General features: G+C 46.5%; 1 protein-coding gene across 2 annotated transcripts in view; it reads left to right on the forward strand.

Annotated features, from left to right (window-relative positions):
• Window positions 1-17,126, forward strand: part of MTMR6 (myotubularin related protein 6) — a 1,083,592-nt gene that overhangs the window by 440,978 nt on the left and 625,488 nt on the right. The window contains exon 5 of one of the 2 annotated variants that reach the window (XM_069639211.1): window positions 4,965-5,093. The exons of the other annotated variant lie outside the window; for it this stretch is intronic. Coding sequence (XP_069495312.1) covers window positions 4,965-5,093 — 129 coding nt within the window. The remainder of the gene's footprint in view (window positions 1-4,964; window positions 5,094-17,126) is intronic. 2 annotated transcript variants of the gene reach the window in all.

The following is a 17,126-nucleotide window of genomic DNA, read 5'->3' on the forward strand; positions in this document are numbered from 1 at the left end:
ACAGATGGCATCACTCATGAAATCACGTATTGCATCATCGATGACATACTGAAAACTAGAGCACACTGATCGGCAGCAATGATACCTCCCCAACCCCCCATAAACTGATTCCCTTCCAAGCCATCCAAAGTAACCCACTTAACCACCATAGTGGGTCTGTAGGCCACTGGCCATGGCCTGTATCCATACACAGCCGCATGCGCCAGGCACCCTGCCCAGCCATCCAACATAGCCACTTGGGGCCACTTTATCCCCATAAAGGACAGGCCAGGCCTAGTTGACACTTTACCCCCATAAAGGATCCATGGGCCACTGGCTTTAGCTAATTCCCATGACCAATGTCCACAGTGCCCAGAACATGTCTCAGGGCTAAGCCCTGGGCCTTCTGCACCACCCAAAGTAGCCACTTGACCTGGCCTGTGGCCAGGCCCAGTGGCCACTCAATCCCCATAGTTGATCCATGGGCCACTGGCCATGGCCTGTATCCATGGACACAATAGCCACCTGCATTAGGCCCAACCCAGCCATACAAAGTAGCCGCTGGCCTTTTTACCCCCCCATGGAGTATCCATGGGCCACTGACCCTAGTATTTGGCTATGACCAATGGCCCCACTGCCTAGGCCATGGCCATGCCCTGGGCCTTGTGAGGCCTCCCAAAGTGGCCACTTTAAACCCATAACAATTCCATCGGTATATTCTATTTCTGTTGGATTTCAGTCATCTTGCTCTGCACATAGGTCTCTACAGTATATTTGTCCTAGATCTTGCAATGGACCAGAGGTCTATTTTGTACTCTTGATGGGTGTATTCCCATTCTGTAAGCTGCAGTGTCATCTGTGATGTCATCAGTGTGCTCATTGGCTGCACTACAGGGGAGGGCGCCTCAGAGTTAAGGTGATGTAGCTATCAACACTTGATGAATTTCACGTTTTTTGTTGTTGTTGAACAGTTACCTTAACATCAATTTAACTAAGATTTTTTCATTCAATTTCAAGGGTTTTGTTATGTTGTATGTCACACTAAATGTAATGCTAAAGGTTTTTCTTTTCATATCACAGATATCGTATTAAAACATATCTGTATATTATTATGAAATACCATAGATGTGTCATTCCTTGTTCAATCGAGCTAGATAGTTGAATCAAGCATCACCCATACACTGTCATCTTTAACTGCTTGCTGGAGTATAGCACTAAAAGATATACAGGGGAGAACAGACTTTCCTCTTTCACTGATCTTAACGTGTATGCAGTCCCTAGGTGCAATCTCTGAAATTACTTGCACTTGGCTCACACACTGGACCCAGTCAGGGTCTCATTTGGACACAGCTTTGTTCTTAATCTTCAATACAGATGCAATAAAAGAGGCCTCCTCACTGTGCGTTTACCTGCTGTAGGACAAAATGCACCATAAACACATGGCATGAGGGAGACTGTGAAACCGAACTCCAACACACACCATTGACGTACTGGCATTCTGGCACAAATGTCTGACAGTGGCACGCTGAGTGAGTGTCCGCCTGCAGCCAGCCTCCAGCATCAGTGTCCTGCCGCAGGTTTTCTGGATCCCACTACAAATGACTTCATTGCATTTCATTGGGAAATGGGATTGCTAGAGATTCTGTGCTCCAGATGCAGGATTCCATCTTATGCTCGTTGAAATACATAAAATATGGCAACTGTGGGAAGAGGCAAATGCAAATGGTCTAAGGCTAAGCTATCCACCTGGGCCCTAAGGTTATCGTATTCAGTGACCTTGCTTAAATGATTATCCAGTGTAAAATGACCACACAGTAGCTAATATGTGGTTTGTCAGTTGCATTCACTGAGTTTGCACAACTGGAGTAGCACATCGACTTTGAAGACTGAATTCTGTACTTCAATTGCTCCAATTGTACAAGCAAACTACAGCATTCGAGGACAGAAGAAAATCAACATATGGACACCCTTCCTGTATTTGTATGAATGAACTGTTGCTGGGAACACTTTGTTGTGTCGGCATTTCATTTTTTATTTACATGTGCTTATCTATTATCCTATTCCCTAACAGTTGGCTGAGTAAGTAGATCCTTTCTTACATGTTTGCTTGTCTGAACTTCCATGCACAGAAGAGACTTTCATTTGGCCCACATAGCTGATAGACTTTTGCTTATACAGTATGTTAACACTTGCCCTGTTTGGGACAAGGTTCATCTTTAAATCAATTTCCTGTGTGGTAGGAAAATTTAAAGAAAAGGGCCTTAGGGTTTAGGTTGTGGGTGGCAATATTGGACACATGGATGGATTACAGCACCTTCACCATTTATTCTTCCACAGTTGGTTGTCTGGGTCGAACTAGGTACATCTACAGATTACAACTAGCTGTCATATTCTTTGGCCTCAACCAACTGGTTCACCTACAGTACCCAATCCCTGTGTGACTCTGTGCCACAGGTTTTAAGTATGGATGTTGGTGAGTAATCTATGACTACTGTACTGTGTGAGAAACCTGACACTGTCTCCCTGGCTAATCTCCGGGGATCTGTCATCGAGGTGGCCAGGACACGGTCATCGCTATTGGATCCAGTTCCTGGGGGTAGAGAAGTGAGGGAGGATCACCTGGATGAGGGGGGCCCTTGGGGAGGGGGAGATGCACGGTTGAGACGCGGTATCCCCCTTCTTTCAACACCTTTTCCCCATCCTATCACGTAGGATATTCCAAAGCACTGCCCCCCCTCCCCTTTTCCGACATGAACACTTTCGCCCAACACGAAAGACAACAGTGAACACCCGTGCCGTTTACCTGACATGTCCCAATACAAGAATCAGGCAAAGTCAGGCAATTGGCCAGAATCACACACACCTGACGGCCCTTTCCCTTCCCCACAGTGATAAAAGGTGGAGTATGAGAGAACAGGATGGGTAATGCAGAAGGTCATGACGTGAGAGCTAACTCAGCACTGCAGTTCAAGAGGAGGTGAAAGACGGCAAATACCGAGAGGGCGATAACCAAGCCGGGGAGAGACACTGGTCTCTGTGGTACCAACCTTGGCTCGAAGGAGAAGAAAGACAAGCAGTTCATCACAGCCGGTGAGTCGAGTGGAGAGTCAATAAGAATCCGGGCTGTGTTGAACGAAAAGTAGCAAGCAGCTAATTTTTACTTTGTAAGGTTTAAAGGAACTATTGCTAAAAGTGGGGGAAAGCCTGCAACCGAGCCATCCAGCACCACGTGGGTGCCCAAGCAACAAACTCTGGGTGATTACCCTATGGTAGATACTACCGTACCCAGAAGGCCTTGGGAAGAGGCGAAGAGAGGTCAAAGTGGTCAGACAGGGGTCTTGTAAAATCCTCTGTACCGTCGAAAGTCTTTGACTGACAGCAGATTATGCAGGAAAGGGACATGAATCCCGCATGGTGAAGTTAGCGAATGAACAGTGTATTACAAAAGTTGGCTAGAGTGAACCTGGCGCATGGATGCTAACAAGAAGGGACAAAGCCTTTAGTTCCATGAGCATTGTGTTGACAGGAGTGAACCCGTCAGAGGGTCGTCCACAGTGAATAGTTTGAAAAGACATTAAGACTTGTGAAAGTAAGAAAAGTCGCAGTGAACCCGAAGGAGGGAGGCTAACGTCTGAAAGGGGTCCGAGCCCGAAAGAGGGAGACCCAGGGGTGGAAAGTCATCATCCTAAAGCTAACTTTGAGAAAGCCTGAAAAATTGTTTAAAAAAGACATTGGGCTTCATCACGACTTTGGCGTTACCGCCGGCGGTATTACCGTCTGCAGTATTAGCCCTACCGCCGAACTCCCCGGCGCTAATAGCGCCGGATCACGAGTTTGGCGGTAATGTTAATCCCCATTCCCCATTGAGCCCATTCGGGAATGCCCCATTCCCCATTGGGCTCAATGGGGAATTTTCGCACTCTTACCGCCGCCGGTAATAGCGTGAATTTTCAGCGGATTTCCCCTAGCTCAGAGCTGGGGCGTAATCTGCCGAAGCCCTGATTTGGCGGACCCTTAAATCCAGCGGTAATAGCGTGACCGCCGGATTTAAGGGTTACCGCCAAAGTTGTGATGAGGCCCATTGTGATTTGTGAATGGAAGTAAAGCTGTAGTGAACCCGAAGGAGTGGAGGCTGACATTTGAAAGATGTCCGACCCGAAAGAGGGAGATCCAGGGGTGGAAAGTTATAACCCGAAGTTCATTGAGAAAGGAATTGGCAATCATTTTTTTTTAGTATAGGCCCTTTTATTTTGACACAGCGCCACAAGGACTGCATTATTTTCATTTGATGGTCGACGCTTGCTCCCATCTTAGATTTAGCTTTAGGTTAGGCGTTTTTCCACCCTGCATTTACAGTTGAACTGTGATTACTTGTGTCTTCGTTTACTGTTGCCACCATGAGTTCCTTGCAACTGACACTATGCGCTTTAATCTGAAGGTCCCCGTTTCACCAAGAATTATTTTCATGAATAAAAGGCATTGCAAAAATACATTAATAATAATAAATATGAGATAATTTGTAGACTGTGTGCAGGTAAATGAGTGGGGATGGGTCTGGGTAGAGAGTAGCTGTACAGCCCTCAGCATGATGTAGATATGCGATTGACCCTGACTTTTAGGTCACAGACTGTTGGTTCCTCAATTAGCCCTGGGTAATGTTAGTGAATAAAGTAGTTCCCCATCTGCTGTGCCCTCCTTTAGATGGCTACATGTGTCAATGGAGGTGATCTCTGTCAAGTTTATTTTGTAATCTTTTTAAAGTACTAGACTAATATTATTAAATATATCCAAAAACTCTGCAAAGACCCATTCCAGATGTGCCCTTGCTGCTACGAATGTCCTGTTTTATGGTTTGAACGTGGTATTATACACTGAAATCACTGGGCTGAGAAAGCCATGTGTTGGAATACATTTTGAACATAAAACACACTACTTTTTTCCTTATATTTTGTTCACATTGTATCCAATACGGTTTTCTTTTCCAGATCTGCGAAACATATCCAAGAGAGCTTTACGTTCCCAGAAGTGCAAGCAAACCCTTGATTGTTGGTAGCTCCAAATTCAGAAGCAAAGGACGATTCCCTGTGCTATCATACTACTATCAAGAAAAACAGGTATGAGTCTCCAATATAGGGTGAATTGCTTTTTGTCATCTTATCAAGCAAGTCTCTTGCTGGTAAAACCAGTATGACTCTTGGCATGTCTTACAGTACCAAGACATGAACCAAAACATTCTTGGCCAGTAGGAAGTATAAAAAGCAATTATGAGCTAGACATGCATACATGGCTGTAGTATTTGCCCCCTTCATGCACATGCTGGCTCCCTGTATCACAGTACTTGACTCAGCTACCGGATGCTGAACTTTGGGCCTGCCCCAGGCTCCCTGTATGCTAGCGATGGTTTTAAGAATTCCTGTTAGATGACATTTTCTGAGGCTTATCAGCATGCGCGGTACCATCAATGAGTTAGTGTGTGTGCTCAGAGCACCATTGATGTCTGTGCTCACTCTGCTAGCTGCTTTTACTCTGGAGACAAGCTTTTGCAATGCCCTTCATTTTCATGTTTACCAGTACAAAGAGATACAATATGTTTTGAAGAAAAAGAAGTGATTAGTATGACCCTAGGTGACTTTTTCCTGGCAGACTGTTTTGTCAAGACTGTTCCCAAGACATTTTGGTAAGGGACCATAGATCCAGGGTTTACTGGCCCAACATCTGGGATATCACCAAGGTGAGTGGTACATCTAACTCCAGCGAGTCTACTATGATGACCCCCATGCCTTGCATAAATGCTTCAAGGTGCCTAGCAAGCACATTACTAGGTCCACTCATGAGGTTCTCATCGAAGAGGAATACAGACTTATTTGATGTGGTGTAGTCTGCTGCCTGACTTTAATGGTGGAATGTGGGGTTGCTAAGGGAGCTGTGTGCCGACACAAACTAGATGATGCTCGACCCATGAATGTCATGGGGAGCACCCCCTGGCTAACCTAACAATGCCACAAATGTGAGGCAGTGGCACCTAATATTGCAACTTTTGAAGCGCCATTCCCTTTAATGGATTTGCTGATAAGGACTGGTCCTATCGAAAACCACGAAAGCTCCTTCGACGGTTTCCCCGACTCCCTCGACTATTGCATCGAGGTTGTCGAAAGTTCCCTCAACGATGTCGAAGGATGTGATTAAAACTTCGGCGCCACCAAAGTTTTCGTCGACGCCCAAGCCCTTAATAAGGGAAAAACCTGTATTGCCTGAAAAGGTTTTTCAGCCTGAGAGTCGACATGATTTTTTCAGAACCATGTCCTCCATCTATGAGGGAGATTCATCGGAAGAGGAAGAAGTCACCTCTGCTGGTGTCAAATTTGGCACAAGATCTGTTCCAGAGGAGTTAATTAACCCTCAGTCAAGAATTCAAGATCTGCAAGAATGTTTGCAAACAGCAAGTGGCCTGGACACTTCTCCAGAGTATGAATTTGACAAACCAGACCCATCGAACAGGTTGATATGAGTTATAGAAAACTCATGAGCAGGGTTACAGAATTTATGGGGTGGGGTAGGAGTTCACCAGTCTGTCAAGATGATGACATGACGGATATATTATCTGGAACACCCCAACAAGACCCCATTCTACCTTTTCATATTGCCTTACAGAGAAGGGTTAATCTGCATGGGAACGTCCCGAAGCATTAGGGGCAGTAAATAGAAAGTTTGTTGCAAAATATAGACCCTGCACATCTGATCCGGAATACTTCAGCAAACACCCAACTCCGGAAAGTTTGGTAGTACAGGCAGCCACTTCCACAAAGAATGCAGCATACCCTACAATCCCTCCAGATAGGAACGATAAAAAGGTGGATGCATGGTCTAGGAAGATCTTTACATCTGGCAGTATGGCTTTGAAGTCTACTAATGTAACTTGTACCTTGGCAAGGTTCACATATTCCCTGTGGGACTGCATGTCAGCGGCAGCTGAACACATCCCGGAAGGTGAAGAACGTGATGGCTTTCTAGCTATAAGGGATGGAAAAGAGGCATTGGGAGAATGCCATCAATTAGGTTTGGACACAGCTGACAGTGTCAGCAGGTCCATGACGACTAGCACAGTGCTATGTAGATTTGTTGGCTAAGAAATTCTGGGTTTGCTCCTGATGTGCAATCCAGGCTTCTTAATATGCCCTTTGATGGCTCGAGGTTGTCTGGTAGCAAGGCAGATGAAAGTTTGGAAAAGCTACAGACTGCCAAGGCAGCGGTAAAATCTCTCAGTGCCACTATAAGACAACCTCTGCAATGCCCCTACACAGGCTCATTTTCCTGGCGGGGTCGTCCTTTTCGCTATTATTCCTCAATTAGAAAAGGAAGAGGGCAGGCCAATCAGAGAGGTCAAAGAAAATTTCCTCGGGGGCGAGGAAAAGGTGCTAGATCTGCCCCAGCAACGGCATCTGTACCTTCCGCCGCTGCTGCAGCTGCCGCAAAACCACTCTGAGGTTTTGACCCACAAGACCCCGGTGGGAGGCAGGATCTCAAAGCATCTAGAAGAATGGCGGGGCATTACTTCAGATGCTTGGGCACTGGAAACAGTATCCCAAGGTTACTGCCTTCCTTTTCTAAAAAAACCTCAGAATCACCCCCCGGAATACAACTCTGCCAAACATCCGGATCCACTCCTGTTGCAGGAAGTTTTGACCCTGCTACAGAAAGGTGCAATAAAGCATGTACCTGTAGCGGAGAGGAACAAGGGTTGGTATTCCGCATATTTCCTTATTCCAAAGAAAGACGGAGGACTGAGACCCATCTTGGACTTGAGAAACTTGAACAAGTTCCCAAGGAAGGACAAATTCAAGATGGTCACACTTTCTCAGATCTTTCAGGCTCTCCAACTCCAGGATTGGTTGGTATCATTGGACCTTCAGGATGCTTACTTTCATGTGCCAATCCATCTCAAGCACAGAAAGTACCTGAGGTTTGCGATTGGCAATTCTCATTTTCGGTTTCGGGTTCTGCCATTCGGGTTAACCTCCGCCCCAAGAGTTTTCACCAAGTTGATGGCGGTGGTGACAGCGAGTCTCAGAAGAGGGGGGGGATTCATGTCTACTCCTATCTGGACGATTGGATGATCAGAGCACGTTCTCCAGAACAAGCCCTGGATCATCTGTCCAAGACTTGTCACTTCCTTCACAAACTAGGTTTTTCTCTGAACTTAAAAAAGTCAAACATGATACGATCACAGAAACTCCAGTTTATAGGAGCAGTCCTGGATACTTGCCCGGGCAAAGCCGCGCCTCCCGAAGAGAGAGCTCACCACATTCTGCAGATGGTAACAAAATTCCAGAATGCCCAGTATCTTCCGGCCTTTGAATTTCTCAGGTTGCTCAGTCTGATGGCATCCTGCATTTTTCTGGTGCCAGAAGCCAGATTGAGAATGAGATCTCTTCAATGAGATCTCAGAACTCAATGGTCTCAATTCTCAGGGGAAATGTCAGATATGCTGCAGGTCCCAGCCAAGGTAGCACATGATCTGCAATGGTGGGCTTGCAGACACCATATCCTCAGAGGAGAATCTTTTTGGCAGCCATGGCCGGAGATAACAGTAGTGACGGACGCCTCACTCACGGGGTGGGGAGCCCATATCAACGATCTGACAATCGGCGGACGTTGGTCTCCATCGGAGTCCAAACTACACATCAATCAGACTAGCCCTGAAGGCCTTCCTGCCCTCTGTACGGGGAAAGAATGTTCTGATAATTATGGACAACACAGTGGCCATGTACTACCTCAACAAAAGAGGAGGAGTGGGGGTCACTGCCGCTGTGCAGAGAGGCGATGCAACTCTGGTTCTGGGCAATACAAGAAGGGATCTCTCTATCGGCAATTCATCTAGCCGAAGAGCAAAATACAACAGCGGACGCTCTGAGCAGGCAGAGCAGAGTCTCTCACGAGTGCGAGATAGTTCAGGGAGTCATTCAAGAGATCTTCGCCCTTTGGGGAACCCCTCAAGTGGATCTGTTCGCGACCGGGGCCAACCGGAAGTGCAAACTGTACTGCTCAAGGGAATTTCCCCCGAGAGGAGCTCTAGGAGACTAGTTTGTGGTGGAATGGGAGTTTCCACTTCTTTATGCTTTCCCTCCAATTCCTGTGATCCCTCAAGTAATCAGGAGGTTGAGAAAATTTGGGAAAACCATGATCCTAATTGCCCTGGATTGGGCCAGGAGAACGTGGTACCCGGACCTTCTGGACATGTCCATCTACCCTCCAATACGTCTTCCAAGAAGAGAGGATCTTCTCTCGAGACAGGAAGGTCATGTTCTCCATCCGGAGGTCAACACACTCAACCTTCACACATGGCTTCTGAAAGGCTGAGATACAAGGATTGGGATCTTCCGGATGACGTGATGGAGATTTTGCTTTCGGCCAGGAGGCCAGCAACCAAATCTCTGTATCGGTGTCGTTGGAACAAGTTCAGTAACTGGTGCAGAGAAAAGAATGTGGACCCATTTCAATGTGATACCCCCACAATCTTATCTTTTCTGTTACATTTAGCCAATCTGGGGCTCCAGGTTGGGACGATAAAGGGATACTTAGCAGCGCTATCCATCTTTAAGCGCTCTTCTGAAGAAGAATCTTACTTCAAAATACCCTTGACAATTCAATTCTTAAAAGGTTTAAATAATGTGTTTCCTCCAATACCTTTCCAGGTTCCAATGTGGGATCTGAATTTGGTTCTAAAATTTCTCACATGTATTCCATTTGAGCCTTTACATTCTTGTCCACTAAGGCTCCTTACTTTGAAAACAATACTTCTTGTAGCATTGACATCAGCCCGCAGGGTAAGTGAATTGCAGGCGCTTTCGAGTGGTCCTCCTCACACCATCTTTTATAAGGACGAGGTAGTTCTTAGGGTTAAACCTTCTTTTTTGCCAAAAATTGTTTCGGATTTTCATCTGTCACAGAAAATAACTTTACTTCTTTTTACCCTCCCCCTCATGCAAGCAAGGAAGAGGAGCGGCTTCATAGACTAGATCCCAGGAGAGCTCTTAGTTTTTACATCTCAAGATTGGCAAAAATGTGTCGGTGAGATCAACTTTTCGTGGGATACACTGGACGCAAACTGGGTCTTCCGGTAACTAAACAAACATTATCCAGATGGATAATTTTAGCCATAACAGAATGTTACAGATTGGCTGGGAAAGAACCACCTGATGGACTGAGAGCTCATTCAACCAGGGGCATGGCAACTTCAACAGCTCTAAAAAGGGGTGTCCCTGTACAAGATATTTGTGCAGCAGCCACATGGTCATCCATGCACACCTTTATAAAACATTATGTACTGGACTCGACTTCTTCTCAAGGACGTCTGTTTGCTAAATCTGTACTCCATTCTGTACACGATTAAAAAAGATACTGTACTCCCACCTCCAATACAAAACTGCTTTGGGATTCTATCTAAGATGAGAAATACGTGGGAGGACACAATCCATTCGAAGAACAAGTTACTTACCAACTGTAACGTTCTTTCGATTGGATGTTCCTCCCACGTATTCCTCATCGACCCTCCCAACCAACCCCACAGTACAGTTTACGTGAATTACACTCTAAACTCTTTTAAGGCTTGGGTCAAAAGAGACATGCCATTAACTAATTAAAACCATGGACTATAATATATACAAAAAAACAGAACTGAAGCCAACGGGCGTGCTCAAGGCTCTTATACAGTGGATGACGTCAGTGCTCGACGGATGCCGCCGAGGTACATCTTTGCCGTGGCCTCGAGTGGAGCGCCCTCTGCTGGAGAGAGAAAAACATTTCCGAGGCAAAACCTAAAGGTAAGGATATATCTAAGATGAGGAATACGTGGGAGGAACATCCAATTGAAAGAACGTTACAGTTGGTAAGTAACTTGTTCTCCTGAGGCTTGTGGAATCTGCTTAGATCACATGATGTGCATAGGACGACATCTAGTGGAAGCTGCAGAGTATTACAGTTTGTTTTTCGAAACTCGAAAAGGAGGGGCGAACTAGGGCGTGCCAGTAATCCTATCCGTAGTGACGTCCACTGTGCCCATGATCCCTCACTCGTGTAGGACCCTTAGATTGTTTTTTTCCGCCATACTTGTCATAAGCATATTGCGGAGTTCTCTTGGCTTTAGCCATTTATCTTTCTTATTACAAATATTCCTCGTTCTCCAACTCTACGTTGAAAGATTGCTGAAGATCGTTGTTGATATTCGAGACCGAGGAAGAACAGCCGTCGAGACTACACAACGGACTTTGTGTTCGGAAGGCCTCTGCCCTGTACAAGTAGGGAGAGTGGGGCTGCACACACGCACGCCCGCCCGACCGCCCGCTGCCAAATAGTGACATATGGAGAGTACTCCCTTTAGATTCTGCCCAAAGTGTAACCGTACGTTTCCCTGGGTAGACGGAACCCAATACGTGTAACTGTCTTCCGAGGGATCATCCCGAGGCTAATTGTAGAGCTTGTAAGCTCTTCAAAGCCAAGACACTCAAGGACCGCTCGACCAAGCGCTGGGTCCACTACGCCAGGCAGCTAGAGGCCATGAACGCAGTGGGTTCCTTCTGCGATGGCAGCGACGCCGCCTTATCGGACGGCGAGGGGTGTCGTTGGACACCCACGCGCAAGCCCCCGACCTCAGAGGACTGACCGGTGGTTCAGTTATGGGGATAACACCCCGCGGCAAGAGCGCAACACACACCTCTTCCACCAAACACACTAACCCCAGTCGAGATTCGACATGTATGTCGAGTGGCTGGCAGAAGAAAGCACCTAGAGAGTGGTCTGCCAATTCTGTTTCCTCTGGGCATTCCAGGTCACGGTCGACTTATGACACACATCAACCGTCCACGGTTGCTATGGGTGCCACACTATCAAAAGTCACGGAGGCCCGGTCGTCAGAAGACAAATCCGACCTCTTCCCTCAAGTAGTACGTTCAACGTCTACTTCTGTAGTATGTTCGACGTCTGCCTCAGAGATTCAACGCCCTTCTTCCAAGACTCCCGAATCTCGTGATAGCACCTCTGAATCTCGACGGCAGGCACCGAAACATTCAGGAAACCACAAAGGGTCAGGGAAACATTCCTCTACACATGGGAAAGGGGAAAAACAAAATATATAAGCCTCTGAACATCAGATTCAGAAGGAGAAGGAGAAACGCAAGGAAAAACCCAAGGTCCCTGACCCTGCCACCAGGGAAAGATCTGTTTCTCCCACTACTCAGGAAACTGAGATAATTGAAGAGACAGAGCAGGAGAGGGTTATCCCCAGTTCCAAGCAATGGAACTCTGAGGACATTGATAGAGTAATGAGGAGGATGTCCTTTTTCGTAGATTTCTACGAAAAGGACCCAAATTACTTTCATAGTTATCATAGTACTTCAGCTACCTCTGCCCCTTCTGGATCCAAGGACCCTCAACCTCTTACTAAGAGGCTCCGTTCTGAGACTCCATTATATGGTTTAATTTCAGACCCTTCCATAAATGAACCTTACCAGACATATGGTGAGGAGTCAGAAGTACAAATGCTAGAAGAACAGAAAGGGGTCGGCTACTATGGGGACGATGAGGATCAGGAAGAGGAAGACGAAGACGAGGCGGTAGCCTGTAGTCTTGACTCCCCGATTCCCAAGGATCCCCCTGTGAATGACTCACCGGTTGACAATCAGCATTTACTTAATGAGGTATTAGCTAAAGCTGCAGCCCATTTTCAAATTGACACACAGGGTGTCCAAGAAGAGAGATTTTACAGAGGAAATTCTAGGGGACAGGAAATCCATTGCCCAAACTATCCCCATTTTAAAATCAATTCAACGCAGAATCGATCCTTCTCTGGTGACCCCCAATCTTACTCGGGCGGTCAATCCACGAGTAGAAAAATTATTCAGAGCCGCTCCCTCCGATCCACTATACATAAGGGGTCAGTTAGAACCCGACTCACTGGTGGTTACTACCACCAGAAAGACGACGGGAACACCATTAGCTTCTTCTGAAGCACCCCCGGACAAAGAGAGCAAGAGAATGTATGCTCTGGTTAGAAAGGTGGCATCCACGTCAGCATACCAAGCACGCATTGCCAACACCACCAATCTGTTAGCAAGCTACAACTACCACCAATGGGAACAGGTAGCTGCCCTCATTGCCTCTGCACCCAAACCTGTAAAGAGCCAGTTGGCCTAATTTGCATTAGACGGAAGATCAGTGTCTGGATGCATTCTTAAGGCAAACTTCAATGCAGCAGATAATGCAGGGAGACTAATAGCAGAAGGCACAGTCATTAAACGCCATGCTTGGCGAAGACAATCCGGGTTTAAGCCCGAGACCCAAGGCACCCTAATAGACATGCCGGTAGAACCAAACAATCTATTTGGGAAAGCAATAGAGGAAGCACTGAAGACGGCTAAGGACGAATATACACTTTCACTAAAAAGATGAAAGACTTTAAAATTGGCGATCGGGTCTGAACCTCACCCTATCTGACAAACTGCAAAACTAAAAATGTGAGCTATTGCATTGAATGTCCCTGCGGACTAAGGTATGTGGGACAAACCAGCAGAGCAGCACACATCAGAATATAAGAACATCGCTCCCGCATTAGATGAAAAAACATCACGGCTCCCCTCGTAAACCATTACATGGCCTTGAAACATTCACCCAACGACATACTATGGTGGATACTGGAAACAGTAAAAGATTCCACCAACACATCTAAAAGCTTACTAGATAAAGAAGCACATTGGATTTTTCGATTGGGAACTCACACACATGGACTAAATGAAGAATTCATTCCACCTTTATAACATCAAATGATCATTGCAATCTTATGGCCACACACTGGTAACTTTGTTCATATTTGAGCTTAGTAACTCTCTCAGACTCCATTATAGCTCCATTCAGCCTGGCCATATTACTGCTCCTTCCACATCATTTTTGCCACATCTTTGTTTTCTGACCTTTGTTCTCTTACAATGGTATCACCATTGCATGACGATGGCAGCACTCTATAATACCGAGGCGTTAACTATTTGAACCCTTTGGCAACACCACCATTAGGTTTGCCGCCTAAACCTACTTAGGCTCATCCACATTTAAGCAACACATTGCCACAAACAACGGCACATGCCAGGGGGCGTTGCCGGCTTTAGACCTATTATGTTCTTTACACATTACTTGACAATTGTATGGGGCTTTTTGCAACTGTGTTTATTTACGGAGATTGAACTCTCACAGTCTCCATTGCTAGCCGTTGTTCCGTTCGTTTTTGTACCTTCATAGACAGGCTTACGTGAGACAACGTTTCCTGCAACAATACACCCCCCAGCAAGGGTGTGTTGCCGGTGACCTATCAGGGCCGGATACGTCATGATACTGGCGCTGCTCACACGGTGTGGGTGCGCCGACCACAACCTATCAGGTTTGCACAAGCTTTAGTATGCTGCCGCGACCTATGAGGGCCAGCCACATCACGCTACTCGCGCTACGTAGCCGCCCTCTACCCATTACATCTGCAGGAGCCGTTTCAGCACACACACTGTGCGTGGCTCCCGAGCATACTAGATCTCTATGGCTACAGTGTCGCTCGCGTAGCTCGCCTCCTTCAATCCCGCGGGTAAGTGCCCTGGCTACACTCCGGGGACACACGGCGCCATACCGTATTATGGTTTTCATTCTCGTTTTTTGCTTTTGCATGCCCGTGCAAGCACAACGCTTGGCCCCCTGTGTTATTTAATTCTATTGGCTTCTAACTCTGCACTGAATTCTTCAACCACGATCAGCCATATTTTCAAAGGGTTTCATTTGTTTTCCCCACAGGTTTCCTAACTATATATGGAACCTGCCCACGTTCATCAACACGTTACTAGATATCTGGCAGGTCTAGTGCAACTGATTCCACCCACCAAGTTAAATCGGACAAGTAAGCATTATTGCATTGTTCTTCCATGTTCTGCAATTGTTGATGCCTTTGAGTGTGTAGCATCAATACTAGTTCATGATTTTCCTCACCAGCTTGGACACCCATCACAATTGCTTTCAAGACTGGTCTTCGATGGCGAACCCACCACTTTAGGATTGTAACGCTCACCTGGTATCCACAGGGACATCACTCAGCCTGTTCTGACCTCTTACGACCTCAAACCCTTCCCTGGAGGCTATTCGACTGGAGACTGGGCCTGAAACACAGGACTGGTAGAGTTTAACTCCGTATTGTCTCTGTGTGCTCGAACCCCTTCTTCCCCGGGGTCCAACCCTTCCCTTTGATCCACAGCTCACCTTGTTTTCTTGGATAGTGTGCTCTCCATCCTGCTTTCAGCGCAGGGGCGCGTTGATTGATGCGGGCTCCTTGCTGCCTAGTTAATTCACTGGCAAGAGTCCGACAGGTAAGTATAATGAGTCTTTTGAACAGTTCTCTAACTCCTTTCCTTCCTTAGATGATGGCTGGCGTCCGGGGATGGCGGCGTGCTGTGGAGATGAGTAGCGCTGAAGGTGAGTGAGAGCGCGATGCACCCCTTTCGTATTTGCATTGAACTTAGTTCTTTTTCTGTGTCTTTTAGGTGCTGCGACGTTTTCAGCGTGGATGCGGGTTATGAAGAACAAATGCGGTGGGTAAGCGTGGTATGCAGCGCCTCTAGATGTTTCCGCGCTAACCTGGAGTGTTTTTTCCCTCTTGCAGATGGATGAGAAGTTCCGGAGACAGAGTTCCCCCAGAGCGGCTGGGTTTCAGGTAAGCGTTTGAAGCTCGTACAGTATTTAAAAATAAGTGAAGATTTGCAGAATGCTTACTAATGACCTTTTTCTGTTCGTTTCCCTTTTCCTTAGGAAGCGGCGTGCCGGGATGGGAATGACACCGCCGAAGATGCCCGCAGAACAGAAGGAGCGATGAATGATGGGCAGAAGCGCCGTAAGGTAAGGCTGTTCCTAACGGTGTTCTTGTTCTTGCAGGAGCTGAGCGCAGAAGAAAGATGCAGGCCTACTGGAGACCGATCCGAATACGGTGAGTGTCATGCTGCAGGTGCAGAAAACGCAAAGCATGTTTCTCAGCCTGGTTGTGGCTTAAATAGTCTCTGGATATCCCAGGTGTCTCTGGGCTGAACCACACCCAAAAGATTAGACCGCACATGCAGTTCTGGGAACCGAAATATGTGGGGGCATCCATCTTGTCCCCATCAATGCACTATAAGTCCAATCCCCAAAGTTATCGTATGGGAGTGAGTGAGTCTGGTGCCACAAGCGCCAAGTCTGACTCCAAGTGGGACTTTGGAGGGATGGAGAGGTCCTTGAGGGCCATGTCGGTGATCGTGGCCTGGCTCCAGCCTGACATCTTGGAGGGCTGGGGACATGAGGGGCAGAAATCATGACAAGGCTCTCACCACTTTATGGGCATTACGGCAGCATTTCTACAAAGGTAGGCACATGCCTGTCCCCCCCCCTCCATTTCCATTTCAGCATGAGTCTCGAGTCCAAACCTAAATTCAAACACTTTGATTTATAGGTTTTACAGATGAGTACTGGCTTTGATCGCTCACTTTGGCGCCTGTGCTCCTTGTTGGCACTGAGGTGATAACTGCATCGAAAAACCTTGTCTACAAGATCCCACCCACATTGATTCGGGTAAGGCTCCTTTTCTGGACAAGTTGAATTAGCAGTCATGTCATACCCTCTGAAAAATTTGTTTATGTACCCTGTCAACTGAAGATAGTCTATTGAGAATTATATAGGAAGCCTATGTTATTGGATACTTAGCATTTTTTGTTTGTCTGCTTCCCTGCAGGGATTTTTTCTCCTTACTTTGCCCCAAGGAAGGCGGTGTTTTTGACATCAACGGCCCTACAGGTGGCCCGCCGAAACATAATTAGGTCTTTCTTTGTTGAAATCCCACCCTTCTGCAAACAACCTCATTTTAAGACCGTTCTTTTGACATGAATAAATGTGAAGAGCTGTAGGCAGACCTGTGAAGTTAATTTATACTTTTGCACAAATGCATTTATTAATTTTATATTTGGTTTTTTTGTTTCATTGATTGCTCAATCCTGACAGACCTGTTAATTTATACCTCTGCTGGTATGTATTTTTCATTCTGTTTGTGTTTCACTTAATTGCTTAATCTTTGTGCTCTAATTTTTATATGCACCTTTTTCACC

The sequence above is a fragment of the Ambystoma mexicanum genome, chromosome 7q (genome assembly GCF_040938575.1).
Source record: "Ambystoma mexicanum isolate Mex_15411 chromosome 7q, UKY_AmexF1_1, whole genome shotgun sequence".
Taxonomy (NCBI): domain Eukaryota; kingdom Metazoa; phylum Chordata; class Amphibia; order Caudata; family Ambystomatidae; genus Ambystoma; species Ambystoma mexicanum.